Source organism: Microcebus murinus, chromosome 2 (genome assembly GCF_040939455.1).
Source record: "Microcebus murinus isolate Inina chromosome 2, M.murinus_Inina_mat1.0, whole genome shotgun sequence".
In the NCBI taxonomy this organism is placed as follows: Eukaryota; Metazoa; Chordata; class Mammalia; order Primates; family Cheirogaleidae; genus Microcebus; species Microcebus murinus.
Window position 1 is genome coordinate 32124081 of NC_134105.1, and position 14157 is coordinate 32138237.

The 14157-nt window shown below is 43.0% G+C and overlaps 2 protein-coding genes across 2 annotated transcripts in view; one reads left to right on the forward strand and one right to left on the reverse strand.

Annotated features, from left to right (window-relative positions):
- Positions 1-918: 918 nt before the first annotated feature.
- On the reverse strand, positions 919-8497 carry EBNA1BP2 (EBNA1 binding protein 2). Its single transcript, XM_075997354.1, has 9 exons — positions 8216-8497; positions 8050-8133; positions 7650-7822; positions 6885-7008; positions 5417-5506; positions 3383-3458; positions 3047-3140; positions 1232-1394; positions 919-1103 (listed from the first exon to the last, which is right to left on the reverse strand). Exons 1-9 carry the CDS (start codon positions 8279-8281, stop codon positions 1053-1055), a joined length of 921 nt encoding a protein of 306 aa, XP_075853469.1. The 5' UTR covers positions 8282-8497; the 3' UTR covers positions 919-1052.
- CFAP57 (cilia and flagella associated protein 57) overlaps positions 8495-14157 on the forward strand; it is a 35238-nt gene continuing 29575 nt past the window's right edge. Inside the window, exons 1-2 of the mRNA XM_012775843.3 lie at positions 8495-8618; positions 9080-9253. Coding sequence (XP_012631297.1) covers positions 9097-9253 — 157 coding nt within the window. The 5' untranslated portion in view covers positions 8495-8618; positions 9080-9096. The remainder of the gene's footprint in view (positions 8619-9079; positions 9254-14157) is intronic.

The following is a 14157-nucleotide window of genomic DNA, read 5'->3' on the forward strand; positions in this document are numbered from 1 at the left end:
AATAAAAGATTAGAAAAAAGAATCAAAGAAATCTTTTCTTCAAAGTAGAACTAAAATACAATCTTAGAAGTTATCAGTAGAAGAGGTTCAACAATGGACTAACAAAAATTGCAGAATCAGAACAAAGAAAATGGGAGAGGGGAACTTACCAAATAAAATTTCCCAGAATGAAGAACTTGAGTCCTTCCAAATACCCTAATCAAAGAATGAAAACAGGCCCACACCAAGGCACGTCACCATCGAATATCAGACTGGCAGGAAAAAGAAAAGTTTCCAGAGAAAAGAAGAACATAATGGCACTAGATTTCTCAATGGAACACAGGAGGCTCCAAGACAAAGCAGCGGAGCCTGCAACATCCTAGGAGAAATTCACACCAGTCCCATTACAGGCAATTTTAGAAATGCAGGGAAGTAAAAAGTTGACCTCTTATGTTCCCCTTCTTAGAAGAATACTAGAAAATGGACCACAATGAAAGAAACATAAGTTAAGATAGCAAAACAGGGGATCCAGGAAATAATGGAAACAACAAAAAGTCTACAAAAGAGATGACAGTCATAGCAGAAAAATTATAAGGCAGATAAAATGAGCAAGAATCTGGAAAAACTACAGATACAAAAGGAAAATTAGGCAAGAGAAAAATATAAGGTAATAATTAACTCAAGGTGGAACCAAAAGCTGTACCACAAAGGAAATTTTATCACAATACATCTAGCTTTACAGGTTCAGATGGTGATATAACCATTTGGAAGGAATCAGAAAGAGGAAGGGAAGGAGGTATAGCTTATATCTTCATTTATCATGAAGGAATGCAATTTTGATTCAACATTTAATTACTGATAAACATCAATTATTACTCAATATGCAAATTAACTTCTAAATCTCGTAATAGTAAGTTTTTAACCAAGGACATATGTTCCTTTGATAATTTTTCTTTAGTTTATTGATTGAAAGCATTTTTTTACAAAAAGAAACCACAGAACGGATATAACTGTATTTTGGAAGTCCAGGCCTTCATCCCTTTTTCCTGGTTCTTTGTATTCAAAGATACTGTTTAGCGGGTTCTGTTCTTCATTTTCTCTCTTGTTCGTTTTCCAGGTCTCTTCTACAGAAAGAGAAAAACCACATCTGGTCACACAGCAGCTTGAGAACACAGAGGAAGAAAGGGGAGGGCAGCTGTGGGGTGGGACAGGAGGCTGGGCTGCCGCTCACCCGGGCACCCAGCTCACTTACATTTGATCCTTTCTTCCCAGGTCTCTTGAGGCCCCTGCCATGAGCTGTCTTGGCCCGGAAGCTAGACACATCATCGTGGCTCTCACGAGTGTTCCACTTTGAACCTTTCTTCTTTCCACCAAAACCAAATTTCTGGTTTTTATATCGTCGTTTAGCGCTGGGCCTGGACAAAAGTGATCCTATGGGTCACTGCAGCACTGGAAAACGTGATGAATCTTATGGCCCAACAATACCCTCAGTCTCCTTTCTGTGAGCAAAGCCCCTTGGGCACTTCGCTAACCCAGAATTTCAAACTTGGCCCTACGACCTTATTCTATAAACTCTCCATGCAAGGTCATGTTGCTTATCTGTTTGCCCTTCTAACCACCAAGGCAGGAAAGCAGAGCAAGAAGCAGGAAAGGCTCTATATGTTATGTGGCTTCCTGCTGTGTTTGGAAAGATTTCTATTTTAACTAAATATGGCTAAATCATCATCAGTTGTTTCTAGTCCTCCCAAGGGTATATACATGCAGCTAACATTCAAATGTAATATATTGTAAAACTGGTCATCCTACAGGAATCTAAATGCAGCATCTCCCAAATCACATGTCATCTCCCTTCCTGGACTGGCTTTCCCTCCTGGACATATGCCCTACCTTGAGTTTGGTGCTGCCACCATCTACCCACCCCCCAGGCCAAACACCTGGGAGTTACCTTGATTCTTCCTTCTTCACTTCTTCCTTCCTCACTCTCTATGCCCAATTCAATTACTGAGTCCCACTAACTTAACCTCTTAAATCTTTCTTCAATCCATTTTCTCTTTTCCCTCCACTACCACTTTCGGGTCATGATCATTGCTCATCTGGACTTTTGCAAAAGTCCCTCCTCAATTTACCTGCTTTCTTCTAATCCATCATTTACACAAGTAGCCCTGTAATCTTTTAAAGACATGAACATGACCTGCCCACTGTCGTGCATACAACCCATGAGTCTCCCCACTGCCTACAGACAAAAGCCCAAGCGCCTCGACAAGGCAGACCAACAGCCCAGGTCCCCCAGCCCCATCGCTGCACTCCTGGCCTCGCAATGGGCTCTCAGTGACACCAACGCCTGCTGCTCCTGACACACAAACCTCTCTTCATATCTTTACACCTCTGCTCATTCTAGTGCTTCCTCTTTGCCAAAACTGGCTTCTCTCCTACTCTCCTGGTCAATTCTTACTTATCCTTCAGACTGAGCATGGGTGGGACCCTCCTCCAAGAAGCCATCCCCAGATTGTGTCTGCTATTTCTAAGATGTGTCCATAGTACTCCCTAAGTGTGTCCATCACTGCAGTTACTATATTATACGGAAATTATCATGTCCCCTAGGCCTGGTGTCCAAGAATGCAGAAAGGTGGACTAGAAAGATAACAGCCAACGTTTTCCCTTTTAATCTTCATAGTACTATGAGGTACATACTATTTCCTCATTTTAGGAGTTGAAGCTATTAACATTTAGACAGGCACAGTGACTTCCTCATAACTACTGCCCTATTAGTAGCAGAGTCAGGACCTAGATCTAGGTCTGTACTCTTAACTATCACACTGTGTGGTGGGGAATCAACACTTACTCAGCAGTCACTACAGTGTGCCAAATACTTAAAATGACCTTATTTTGACCTTCAAAGGCTGACATGGCTAAAAGACCCATCCCACATCATTGTAAGTCATGGCCACAGGCAGCAGTTGCATCTCCCGATGCTGAGGCTGCTCTGTGTGGAGCTGCCCGCCACACTCAAGAGCTGTTGGCCTTTTACACAGCACAAAACCAAACCAACCAAGCAGAACAGTCTTACCCCTTCTTCATCTGCTGGCCTTTAGCCCCTGCCTTCTTGTCCCGTGAAATGGGTTTCTGATCTCCCTCAAGGAAATCCAGTTTATCAGAGAATCCTGGGAATGAAGAAGTATTATGATCAGCACCATTATATTTTAAGAAAGCTTAAACTTCAAAATTAGTCTGTTATTTACTAAATTGATTTTAAAAGGCACATCTTGCTCCCCACTCAGTCCCAAAACTTAACTTCAATAGTTTCAAATCAATCAAGAAAGCTCCAAAGCACTAAGTGTTAAAATTAACTCTACGGTACCTGGTACATTTCTACCCGACATCCTTAACAGAAAGACATACTGACCTTTCTGATATTTCTTAATGGCATTCATCATATGTGCTTTCTCCTGCTGCCTCTTCTGAAGAACCTCTGTTTGCACCTGTAATATGGACACAAGGACAGTTAAGTCCACTTCAAATCATGAGTCAAAGTGCCTACATTCTCAGAAGAACAACTCTGTGATTAATACCACTACCATTTAACATTTACTATGTGCCCCCCAAAAAATATTATGGGGTCTAAGCATATGTTCAGTTTATCTTTATAACAATTCTGTGAAGTTGAATTTCTTATTCCCTAAACTGAAGCACCAAGAGGCAACCTAATTTGCCCAAGTCACAAGATAAGAAAACACTGAGCTGAGATTCACATCCAGGCTGACTTCAAAGCCTGCCCTGCTACCCTATTATTCAATCTTGCCCACAAAACTGTAGGAAATCATGCTTAGTCTACATGCAATTTTTCCCATTAATTATATTTGGGCAGATTAAATATTTAACCCACTATTACTAGACAAGAAAGCCCCAAAAGAGAAGAAAAAAAAAATATTTCCATAAAACAGATAGAAAGCTTCAACGACAAAAGGAGACACCTATTACCCTACCGCAGGATTTCTCAATCTGGACACCACTGACGTTGTGAACAAGATAATCCTTTGTTGGTGGTGGGGGCCTGACCTGCACTGCAGGATGTTTAGCAGCATCCCTGCCCTCTACCTACCAGATCCAAGTAGCTCCTTCCCCACAAGAAGAGAGAACCCAAAATGTCTCCAGACAGTGACAAAAGTCACCTGAGGAGCAATTCACCCCCAGTTGAGAACCACTGTTGTAAGGTCTCTTAAAATTAGAAATAGCTCTGGGAGGCCGAGGCAGGATTGTTCAAGGTCAGGAGTTCGAAACCAGCCTGAGCAAGAGCAAGACCCTGTCTCTACTAAAAATAAAAAGAAATTAATTGGCCAACTAAAAATATAGAGAAAAAATTAGCTGGCCGTGGTGGTGCATGCCTGTAGTCCCAGCTACTTGGAAGGCTGAGGCAGGATTGCTTGAGCCCAGGAGTTGGAGAGGTTGCTGTGAGCTAGGCTGACGCCATGGCACTCTAGCCCGGACAACAGAGTGAGACTCTGTCTCAAAAAAGAGTTAGAAATAGTGAGCTAATAGGCCTAAGGTTTTGTTTTTTACAAATTAGGTTAGGTTAAACTAATTGCTGATCTCTTTGAGATAATCTCAACCATCCACCTCCAAATCAGAGATAAATCCATAGAAGATCTCTCATAGAGGACAGGACGCTAATCTATTCTTGTTTCACTGAGGATGTATCAGTGAAATGACCCCAAATGTGAACAAAAGTTCTCTGGCCCAGATCACAAGTGTTCATGTACAAAATGCTGACAAAGTCTTAACACCCAAGTCAATCCTCCTCATGTTCATTTCTTCACACAATCTTAACTTTAATTCCCATCATCTTTTTACTTGGGTGACTGAAAAATATCAAAGGAAAACCAAGAAAAGTTTTATGGTATGCCTGATCTATCAGAACTCAGACATTCATAGTTTGAACACACAGGCCACATTTGTTTTCTTTCAGACTGGATGACAATCATTAGTACAATTTCTTCAGTGACTTGACAATCACATAGGCCAGTGAGCCCCAAACCAGGACGCATATCAGCATACCCTGGGAAGCTTTCTGGGTAACAGCAGAAAACACACAAAGATTCCCAGAGATTCTGAAGCCTAGATATTTGTCTTAAAAAGTTTCCCCTGCTGATTGTGCTGTGAGATCAGGATTAGAAACCTCTGATCTGGGCCCAACTCTTCGCTGCATGGGTGTGAAACTAGAGTCCAGAGAGGTGAATGGCTCTCTTACAGTCCCCACACTACTCCTGATGGCATGCTGCTGTCAAAGCAAGATCGTGCTCATGAACACTAGCACATGCTCCACTGTGAGATAATAGATGCATGATCTAACATACAGGACATGGGGCTAAGAAGACCATGGCCATCTGATCTGACAAATACACTTGGCCTCATCCTGTTCCCTGCATATTTTCCTGCTTACCTTCTTTCCATATTTCCTAAGTGCTCGAAGTTGCTTAGCCTTTTCAGACCTCTCCATGGCAGCCTGTTTAGTCTGCAGCTTCTGTCGAATCTAAAACACAAAAAGTTGTCAGTTTTTGTTATCTGAATCTGAGATGGCCACTACTTATGATGCACTGGAACAGGGAACAGATACTCCAAGTTCTGCAATCTGTGGAACTTGTAAGCCATCTATCCCAACCCCTGTGTTTTACACATACTATGCCCAAGGGACCAAAAGTGTCGATGGTGGAGCCAGAGGTTCAAAGTGAACTTCCCACTCCCAGTGTGCTGTCTGGGTGGGAAGACTGGCTTCTCCCCATTCCTACTTTCCACACAATGAGGTTAAACCAGCGTGCAGACTCAGTTCTCTTCTCCAATGTACCACACACACAACAAACTCAAGCAGATGCCTGGCCTCCTCCATCACACCTACACATGTCAGTGAAAGGATGAGAAGCTGTCAGTGTGAACTTGCGCAGAATTCACAGTGAGAATTTGTACAGAGATACGTCTGGGCTCACCTCTAGATAAGCTTTCCTGGGTACCACCAAGACAAAAGCTCCCTAAAATCCACCTTGAGATGCAAGAGTACTATTAAAACATACAGTTGTCCCTTGGTATCCATGGGGGATTGGCTCCAGGACTCTCCCGCACACCAAAATCCACCAATGCCATAATATTTGCATGTGAAGACCTACTCACAGCCTCCTATATACTTCAAATCACCTCTGGGATTACTTGCAATACCTAACATAATGCCTAACCATCACTTCATTCTCATGAATTCAATGCAGTACTCAGCACATGGCAAATTCATGTTTTCTTTTTGGAACTTTGTGGAATTTTTTTTTCCCAATTAATTTTGACTTGTGGTTGATTGAATCCACAGATGTGAAAGCCATGGATTCATAAGGCCAGCTGTATCTTGGATTGGATGTTGGCAATTCTCTTCCTCTCAAAGTTAAATAAGGATAAAGTTCTACCTAACTCTAAATTATACTACCTCTGAGCCACACATTAATCCTTCATTTTACAGAAGAGAAAACTGAGGCCCAGAAAAAAGTTACTGTCTACAATTCATAGCTCTGTTACCTGGCAATGGCCAGACAAGAACTGTTGCCTTCTCTACCCACCACGCATGACCATGCCAGCTAGGAAATGCAAGGGGCCATTTTTACCTTGGGAACCAAATTTCTCACAGTACTTATCCTCTCAATTGTTAATATTGAAAACATTGTCCTTATATTTATCTAACTGGTGGTGACTGGCATGACTCTGAAGTAGACAATCTCTGGAAGAAATAATTGTCCTCTGACAACACGCTCCCCATTTTGGGGCTTCTATCCAATAATGTATTAGGTATTATAAGTAATCCCAGAGAACAGCAAACTGAATACACTTGAGTACAGAGCCTTGGCTTTCCAGATAAAAACTTCCCTGTGTCTTACCTTCTGCATCTGCTGATCAGACTTGGCCATTTCTGCAAAATAATCAGTGGGCCGCTTGGTAGGGACTTTGAGCTGGTGGAGGCGGGGTAATACTGCAAGCACTGCGGCCTGGGCTTGACGGTAGCTGAGATTGCAGGACAAAATGTGAAATGAGGTAAGGGAAAGAAGTCTTACGTTCCTTCTCACTGTCTCTCATGAGTTATCCAAGCTCAGAAGACCTCTCAACATCTGACCTCCACTGGCAAGAATGAACAAACAAGAACTGGATTAAACCTCACTAATTTTGTCTAGGAGAAATTTAGCTGTACACCATTTTTGAAAGGGGGGTAGTGCTAAAATAAATTAGTATTTTAAGAGAATGACCCCTCTAAATGTATCTATTAACACACAAACTAATGTCATTAGAGATTCTTATGTAATCACAATAAAAGTCTACACAAGAACTTTCCATGAGCAAAGTTTCGTTCTAATAACAGAATGCACACACTCAAAAAAATTTTAACAGGGAATATTTCACAATAGCCCACAGACTGAATAATGACTGGTGGACCAAGGTGCTCTTCTCTCAACCAGGGAGAATCTCTTAGCTCTTCTTAGTCAAAAGAAGCAGTCCCCCCAATCATGGGCTTACACTAACTCCCTGGTCCTTGTGGAGTGCAGGTTCACTACTTTCCTCCCTACCCTAGCTCTAGCACAGGGACCCTCATCTCCAGAAGTTGAAAACAAAGGACTCTCATCTTCTCCGGAATTTGAAAACAAACATACAAACTCATCTCCCGCTGGAAGTCGTCTTCTGGATTAACAGCTCTCTGGTCCTTGTTCTCAGGTGTTGGCACCTCAGATCCACTGACCTCCGGCACCGCAGCAAGGGTGACATCGAGCCTTTCAACCCACTCCAGATCCCGCTTGAACTCAGCCAAACACTGCTTCAGGCCATTCTAAGAAATTCAGACAGTGAACTCGTAAGGGAACCCTGAGTTTGTCTTTTCCAAGCTCACGGTACTAGGCCAATGGATAAAGCACTAACCCCCAATACCAAAACAGGTAATTAATTCTCTTAGCAATGCGCGGGTTGCGTCTTGGGACAAGAATCGCTCTCTCGAGCACAACAGTGCCTTGTGAGCATCCACCTCCGCGCTCCCCGTGACCCGGAGCCCAAGCTCACCACGTCATTCACCGCCTTCTTCGGCCCCTCTAGCACGACATTGAGGCCTGGCTTCAGAAGCCCTCGGGAAAACGCATCCTGCAACTGCAGGACACAACTGCAGTCAGTACCAGAGGAGAAAGGCCCCCTCTCCCGCGCCCAGCCCGCGAGCTCGGCTGACACCTACCTCTCTGTCAGTGACAAGAGAATCGTCAGAATCCGGGTCCGAACCTGAGAGCGGTGGAGTGTCCATCTAGCAGCACTTATGTCCAACACCTACGTTAAACAACAGAGTAGCCCGAGGCCCCCGCGGCCGACAGAGGGCGGCCCTCGCCGCTGCCGCCTGCCTTCGGCTCCCAACTCTCACACCGCCGCTCCACGTGGACCCCAGCCGCACCAGCGCCAACAACCCACACCTACAGCTCAACTTTTTGATCGGAACTTCCGCTTCCGGCCTTAGACCCACACTTCCGGTTCGTCGTTGCTATAGGAACCACCCAGCGTTTGAAAGTGCCCGAGTTGCTCGGCATCCATAGGGGTGGTACCTCTTGATACGTGCGTGCTCTGGTGACCCAGAGAAGAAGCGACAGGTAGGAGGGTACCTGGGGGTCTCCTGGAGGAAACAGAAGCAGCGAGGGAGCAAAGGAAAGGGGAGAAAAAGGCACCGTCCCGGGGGGACGAAGGGGGGCGGTTCGGAGGAGGACTCTGGGGCGGGGACATGGGCGTGTCCTGGGGCGGGCGGGAAGGCAGGGGCGTGTCCTGCAGGGCGGGGGCGGAAGGGCAGGGGCGTGTCCTGCAGGGCGGGACGGGAGGGCAGGGGCGTGTCCTGCAGGGCGGGGGCGGAAGGGCAGGGGCGTGTCCTGCGGGGCGGGACGGGAGGGCAGGGGCGTGTCCTGCAGGGCGGGACGGGAGGGCAGGGGTGTGTCCTGCAGGGCGGGACGGGAGGGCAGGGGCGTGTCCTGCAGGGCGGGGGCGGAAGGGCAGGGGCGTGTCCGGCGGGGCCGGGCGACGCGCTTCTCCACTCTCACGAGCTGCGCTCGGTCTTCAGCAGAACTCTGACAGGAGACCATGTCTACCGTGGTAGCTCAGTCGCTGCATGTTTTTGGTCTTCGATCCCACGTAGCCAACAATATCTTCTTCTTCGATGAACAAATCGTTATATTTCCTTCAGGAAATCACTGTGTGAAGTACAATGTGGATCAGAAATGGCAAAAATTCATTCCAGGTAAAACCCGTCCCATCCTGACGCATACATTAACGGTGTGTGCCACGTAATAACTCCATGATCCCAACATGATGATTGGAAAGAAACGTCTGTGGACCAACTTGAATATACACGTAGTTTTATCAGTGTAGGGGAAATACCTGTCAACTTGCATTATTTAACTATAGATTAATCAATCACACATACATAGTTAAAATCACATGCAGATGTTAATTTAAAAGTCCTTTTTTAACTGTAATTTCATGAAAAAATTACTTTAAAGAATCTCTTTGTATGCAGCTCCAGTATCATTGTCTTTGTCATCACCAGATCCACATTTTGAGTTGTCTAACACAGTTTTCCAGAGTACACCACCTTCACTACATCCCCTTTTGAATCCGTGTATGATGAAGACACTAGAAACTTTATTCCAAGTTACAAATGGCCATTTGTATAATGTTACAGCATTTGTTTTTGTTCACATTGGTCCTGTCTATGATATTCATGATTTCAACAACCTAATTCATTTTTTCCCATCCTTTGTTGCATTGAACACTTTCTGTTGTGACATATACAAACAAAAGAATATATACTACATATGCATAATATTTTAAAATTACAATAAAATTAAGATCTGTGAACCAAACTACCCAGCATAGGAAATAGAACATTGCCAGCTCCAGTGCTTCTCCCTGACTGCATTCCCCTTCCTTCTCACATACTTCATCTTGGATTTTGTAATTATTCCCTCATTTTTCCATATAGTTTTGCCACATATGTGTTTAACCTTATGCAAGATATAGTTTTGGTTTTGCTATTTTGCAGTTTTATATAAATGGAATCATAGTACATGTGTCCTGTGACTTCTTTTGTTCAGCATCATGCTTTTGACACTCATGCAACTTGATACATATGACTAAGTTCATTTTATTGCCATATAGTGTTCCATCATATGAATATAATGTCACAAATATATTTATCCATTCTAACATTGAGAGAATTTAGGAAATAACGGTTATTTGCTAGTACAAGCCATACCACTATAAACATTCTGTGTGCATACACACTCATCTGCTTGTGTAAAAATTCCCCAGGATACACAGCCAGTGTTAAAATTACTTAGTAATATGATAGTAGCAATCTATACTCCCATCAGGAGTGCATAAGAGTCCTCATTCCTCCCCAACATTGCCAACTGTTAGTATTGTCCAACTTCCTAACTTTTTGCTAATCTAGTGGTGCATTTCTCTGTTACTAATGAGGATGAGTATCTTTTCACATGTTTATAGGCTATTTCTATTTCTTTTTTGCTTTTTCTTTCTTTCTTTCTTTCTTTCTTTCTTTCTTTTTTTTTTTTTTCTGAGACAGAGGGTCTTCCTCTGTCCCCAAAACTAGAGTGCAGTAGTGTCATCATAGCAACCTCAAACTCCTGGGCTGGAGCAATCTTCTTGCCTTGCCTCCTAAGTAGCTGGGTCTATAGGTATGTGCCACCATGCCTGGCTACTTTTTTTATTTTTTGTAGAGACAGGGTCTTGTTCTTGCTCAGGCTGGTCTCGAACTCCTGGCCTGAAGCCATCCTCCTACCTCAGCCTCTCAGAGTGCTAGGATCACAGGGGTGAGCCACCATGCCTGGCTGGGTATTTCTATTTAGTTTTATGTAAAATGGCTTGTTTAAATGGTATAGAAAAAAATCATTTTTCTATAGTTTTTTGTGGGAGTTTTTTGGGTAATTTTCTTACTGATCTATGGGCACACTTTATATATTCTGTATACTAATCATTTGTCAGATATATGTATTGTAAATAAGTTCTCCCAGTTTGGGGCTTATTTTCTCCCTCTTTACACTATCTTTTGATGGATGTAAATTATTTGTTTTAATGCAGTCACATTTATTAAACCCCATATAATATTCTATTGGAATAAACTGTATTAAATAGAGTTGATTTTTATTGATTGATTTTTATATCCAGTATATTTTCTAAACCATTATTAAGTCTAATGATTTATCTATATATTCTTCAGAGTTTTCTACATAGAGTATCATATTATCTAAAAATAATGATGGTTTTATTCCTTTTTCTTGTATTACTGGCTGGTAAGCACTTCCAGAAAGTGTTCAATAGGGGTAATGAAAATGAACATCCTTGTCACATTCTGATCATAAAGAGAATTCTTTTAACATTTTCTTAGAAAGAAGGATGTTTGCTGTGGGCATTTGTCAATGTCCTTTATGAAGTAAAGAAATTCTTTTCTTTTTCTGATTTGCTATGCTTCCCGCTCCCATGAACAGATACTAAATTTTATTGTATGTGTTTTCTGTATTTTATATAAGATCATTTGATTTTCTAATCAATCATTGTTTTATGCAGACAACATTAATTTATATTTGCTCTCATATTTCCCAAATTCTTTGCCCACCAGTGCTCTTTACAAATCAAATATTCCAGCTAGGATCATTTTCCTTCTGCATTTAGTCATAGTATGTTAGTGATAAACTCTCCCCAGTTTTTGTTTTTCTGAAAATGCTTTTATTTCATTCTCATTCTTAAAAGATTATTTCACAAGGTATAGAATTTTTGTCACATTATATTAATAGGTCTTATTCCATTGTTTCTTGGCTTCTGTTTTGTTGCTGTGGGTAAGAAATTAGCCATCAAGGTCTTCTTTCTGTAGCTGATCTGTCTTTTTTCTTTCTGGATGCCTTAAGATCTTCTCTTTCTCTCTTCTTATTATATATATACATATAGTATAGGTTTTATTTTCAATTTTATCCTCTTAGGGATTCTTTGAGATTCTGGATCTAAGGAAGGGTGTCTTTTAATGATTCTAGAAAATTTTTAACAATTTCGACTTTGAATATAGCATCTTTTCTGTTCTGTTATCTCCTTTAGAACTCCAGATCATCTCACCTCCATCCACCATGGTTTTTTAACTCTTACTTGGATTTTTAATTTCTTAGTCTCTGTGTTGCATTCTAAATAATTACTTTAGATTTATCTCCTAGTTTATTGATTTTCTTTTCATCTGCATCAATCCTACTGTTTAACGTATCCACTGAGATTTTAATTTCCGTTATTGTGCTCATGTTCTCACACTTCCTGTCTACACCACTTCTTTTCTCCCAACTGTCTTACATCAGGGGACTTTGCGTGTGTGTGTGTGTATGCGTGTGTGTGTGTGTGCACGCGCGCGTTCCCAGCCCATATGTTCAAGCTCTACCCACATATCCTATAAACAACCACCGTTTGACCATCCTTCAGGCCCAGGCCAAGGGTAGAGACAGGCCTGGGAAGAACCCAATACTGGTCTTATCAACAGACTCAGGGCCATTTACCATTTGGACTGGAAATGCCAGAGTCCTAGGTACCTAGAACGTGATCCAGAAGAGGCTGTTGCTAACTCCAGGTGGCCCCTAGATTCCACTTAATGGAAAGGTGCACAGCCAGAGGAGAACCACAGCAGGGCACTCTAAAATAGAGTAGACCCAGGGAAGTATCCATGCTGGCCAAGTCTCAGGGAATTACTGGTGAAGTGAAAAATATAAAGGTCATGAAATTGGAAGATATGGATTTGATCTAGCTACCCATTTTATAAGCTCACAGAACCTTAGTCCCCTCATCTGTAAAATGGAGATAGTGCTTGGTCAGCTTACTTGGCTCAGAGTCAAGATGAGGCTCAGATGTATTCATTTGTTCATTTAACAAAACGTTATTGGGCGGGCGTGGTGGCTCACACCTGTAATCCTAGCACTCTGGGAGGCCGAGGCGGGTGGATCATTTGAGCTCAGGAGTTTGAGACCAACCTGAGCAAGAGTGAGACCCTGTCTCTACTAAAAATAAAAAGAAATTAGTTGGACAACTAAAAATACATAGAAAAAATTAGCCAGCTATGGTGGCACATGCCTGTAGTCCCAGCTCCTTGGGAGGCTGAGGCAGGAGGATCGCTTGAGCCCAGGAGTTTGAGGTTGCTGTGAGGTAGGCTGACGCCAAGGCACTCTAGCTGGGGCAACAGAGTGAGACTCTGTCTCAAAAAAAAAAACAAAAACAAAAACAAAAACATTATTAAGTACTTCCTATGTGCCAGGCACAAGACAGGTACACACAAACACACACAAGACCTTGTCCTCATGGTGTTTCCTTTCTAGTAAGTGGGAGTGACAATAAACAAAAAGAAATACAATATGTACATTAATGATAGATGCTAATGAGGGGGAAAATGAAGCATGGACGGTGAAGCTGTTGGGAGAGTGTGGGGTTGTAGATGGACAGCTGGGGAGGGCTCACTGAGGGCTGATCTGTGAGTGTAGACTGAAGGAAGCAAAGGAGCTGGCCTTGCTGATGCGGGAGGGGCAGGGGCATAGCAGAGAGAGTAGCAAAGGCTCTGAGTTAGGAGGGTGCTTAGTGTGTTTGGGAATAGCAAGGAGGCCAGTGTGGCTGGAGGGGAGAGAAAAGAGGAATGGGTAGCAAGAGGAGAGGCAAAGAAATGATGGGGAACAACACACAGATCACAGGATCTTACTCTGAGCAAGATGAGAAGCCATGAGTGGTAACATGATCTGACTTATATTTCCACAGATTCTTTCTGACTACTGTGCAGTGAAGAGGCAGGGTAAGGGGTTAGGCATGGTGGCTCACACCTGTAATCCCAGCACTTTGGGAAGCTGAGGGAGGGGGGTCTTTTGAGGCCAGGAGTTCAAGACCAGCCTGAACAACACAGCAAGACCCCATCTCTACAAAAGATAGAAAAAATAGCCAGGCATGGTGGTGCATACCTATAGTCCCAACTACCCAGGAGGCTGAGGTGGGAGGATCACTTGAGCCCAGGATTCAAGGCTGCAGTGAGCTCTAATGACACCACTGCACTGCAGCAGTGGTGACAGAGTGAGACCCTGTCTCTTCAAAACAAACAAAGAAAACAGGGAGGGA

Excerpts from the sequence above, each read along its gene's own strand:
- EBNA1BP2 (XM_075997354.1), bottom strand. The coding sequence starts at position 8,281 with ATGGACACTCCACCGCTCTCAGGTTCGGACCCGGATTCTGACGATTCT. Across the intron at positions 7,009-7,649 it reads TTCCAGCGGGAGATGAGTTT|CTACCGTCAAGCCCAGGCCG; the intron begins GTATGTTTGTTT and ends CTGCAATCTCAG. Across the intron at positions 1,395-3,046 it reads GGCCAGCAGATGAAGAAGGG|GCCCAGCGCTAAACGACGAT; the intron begins GTAAGACTGTTC and ends ACTTTTGTCCAG.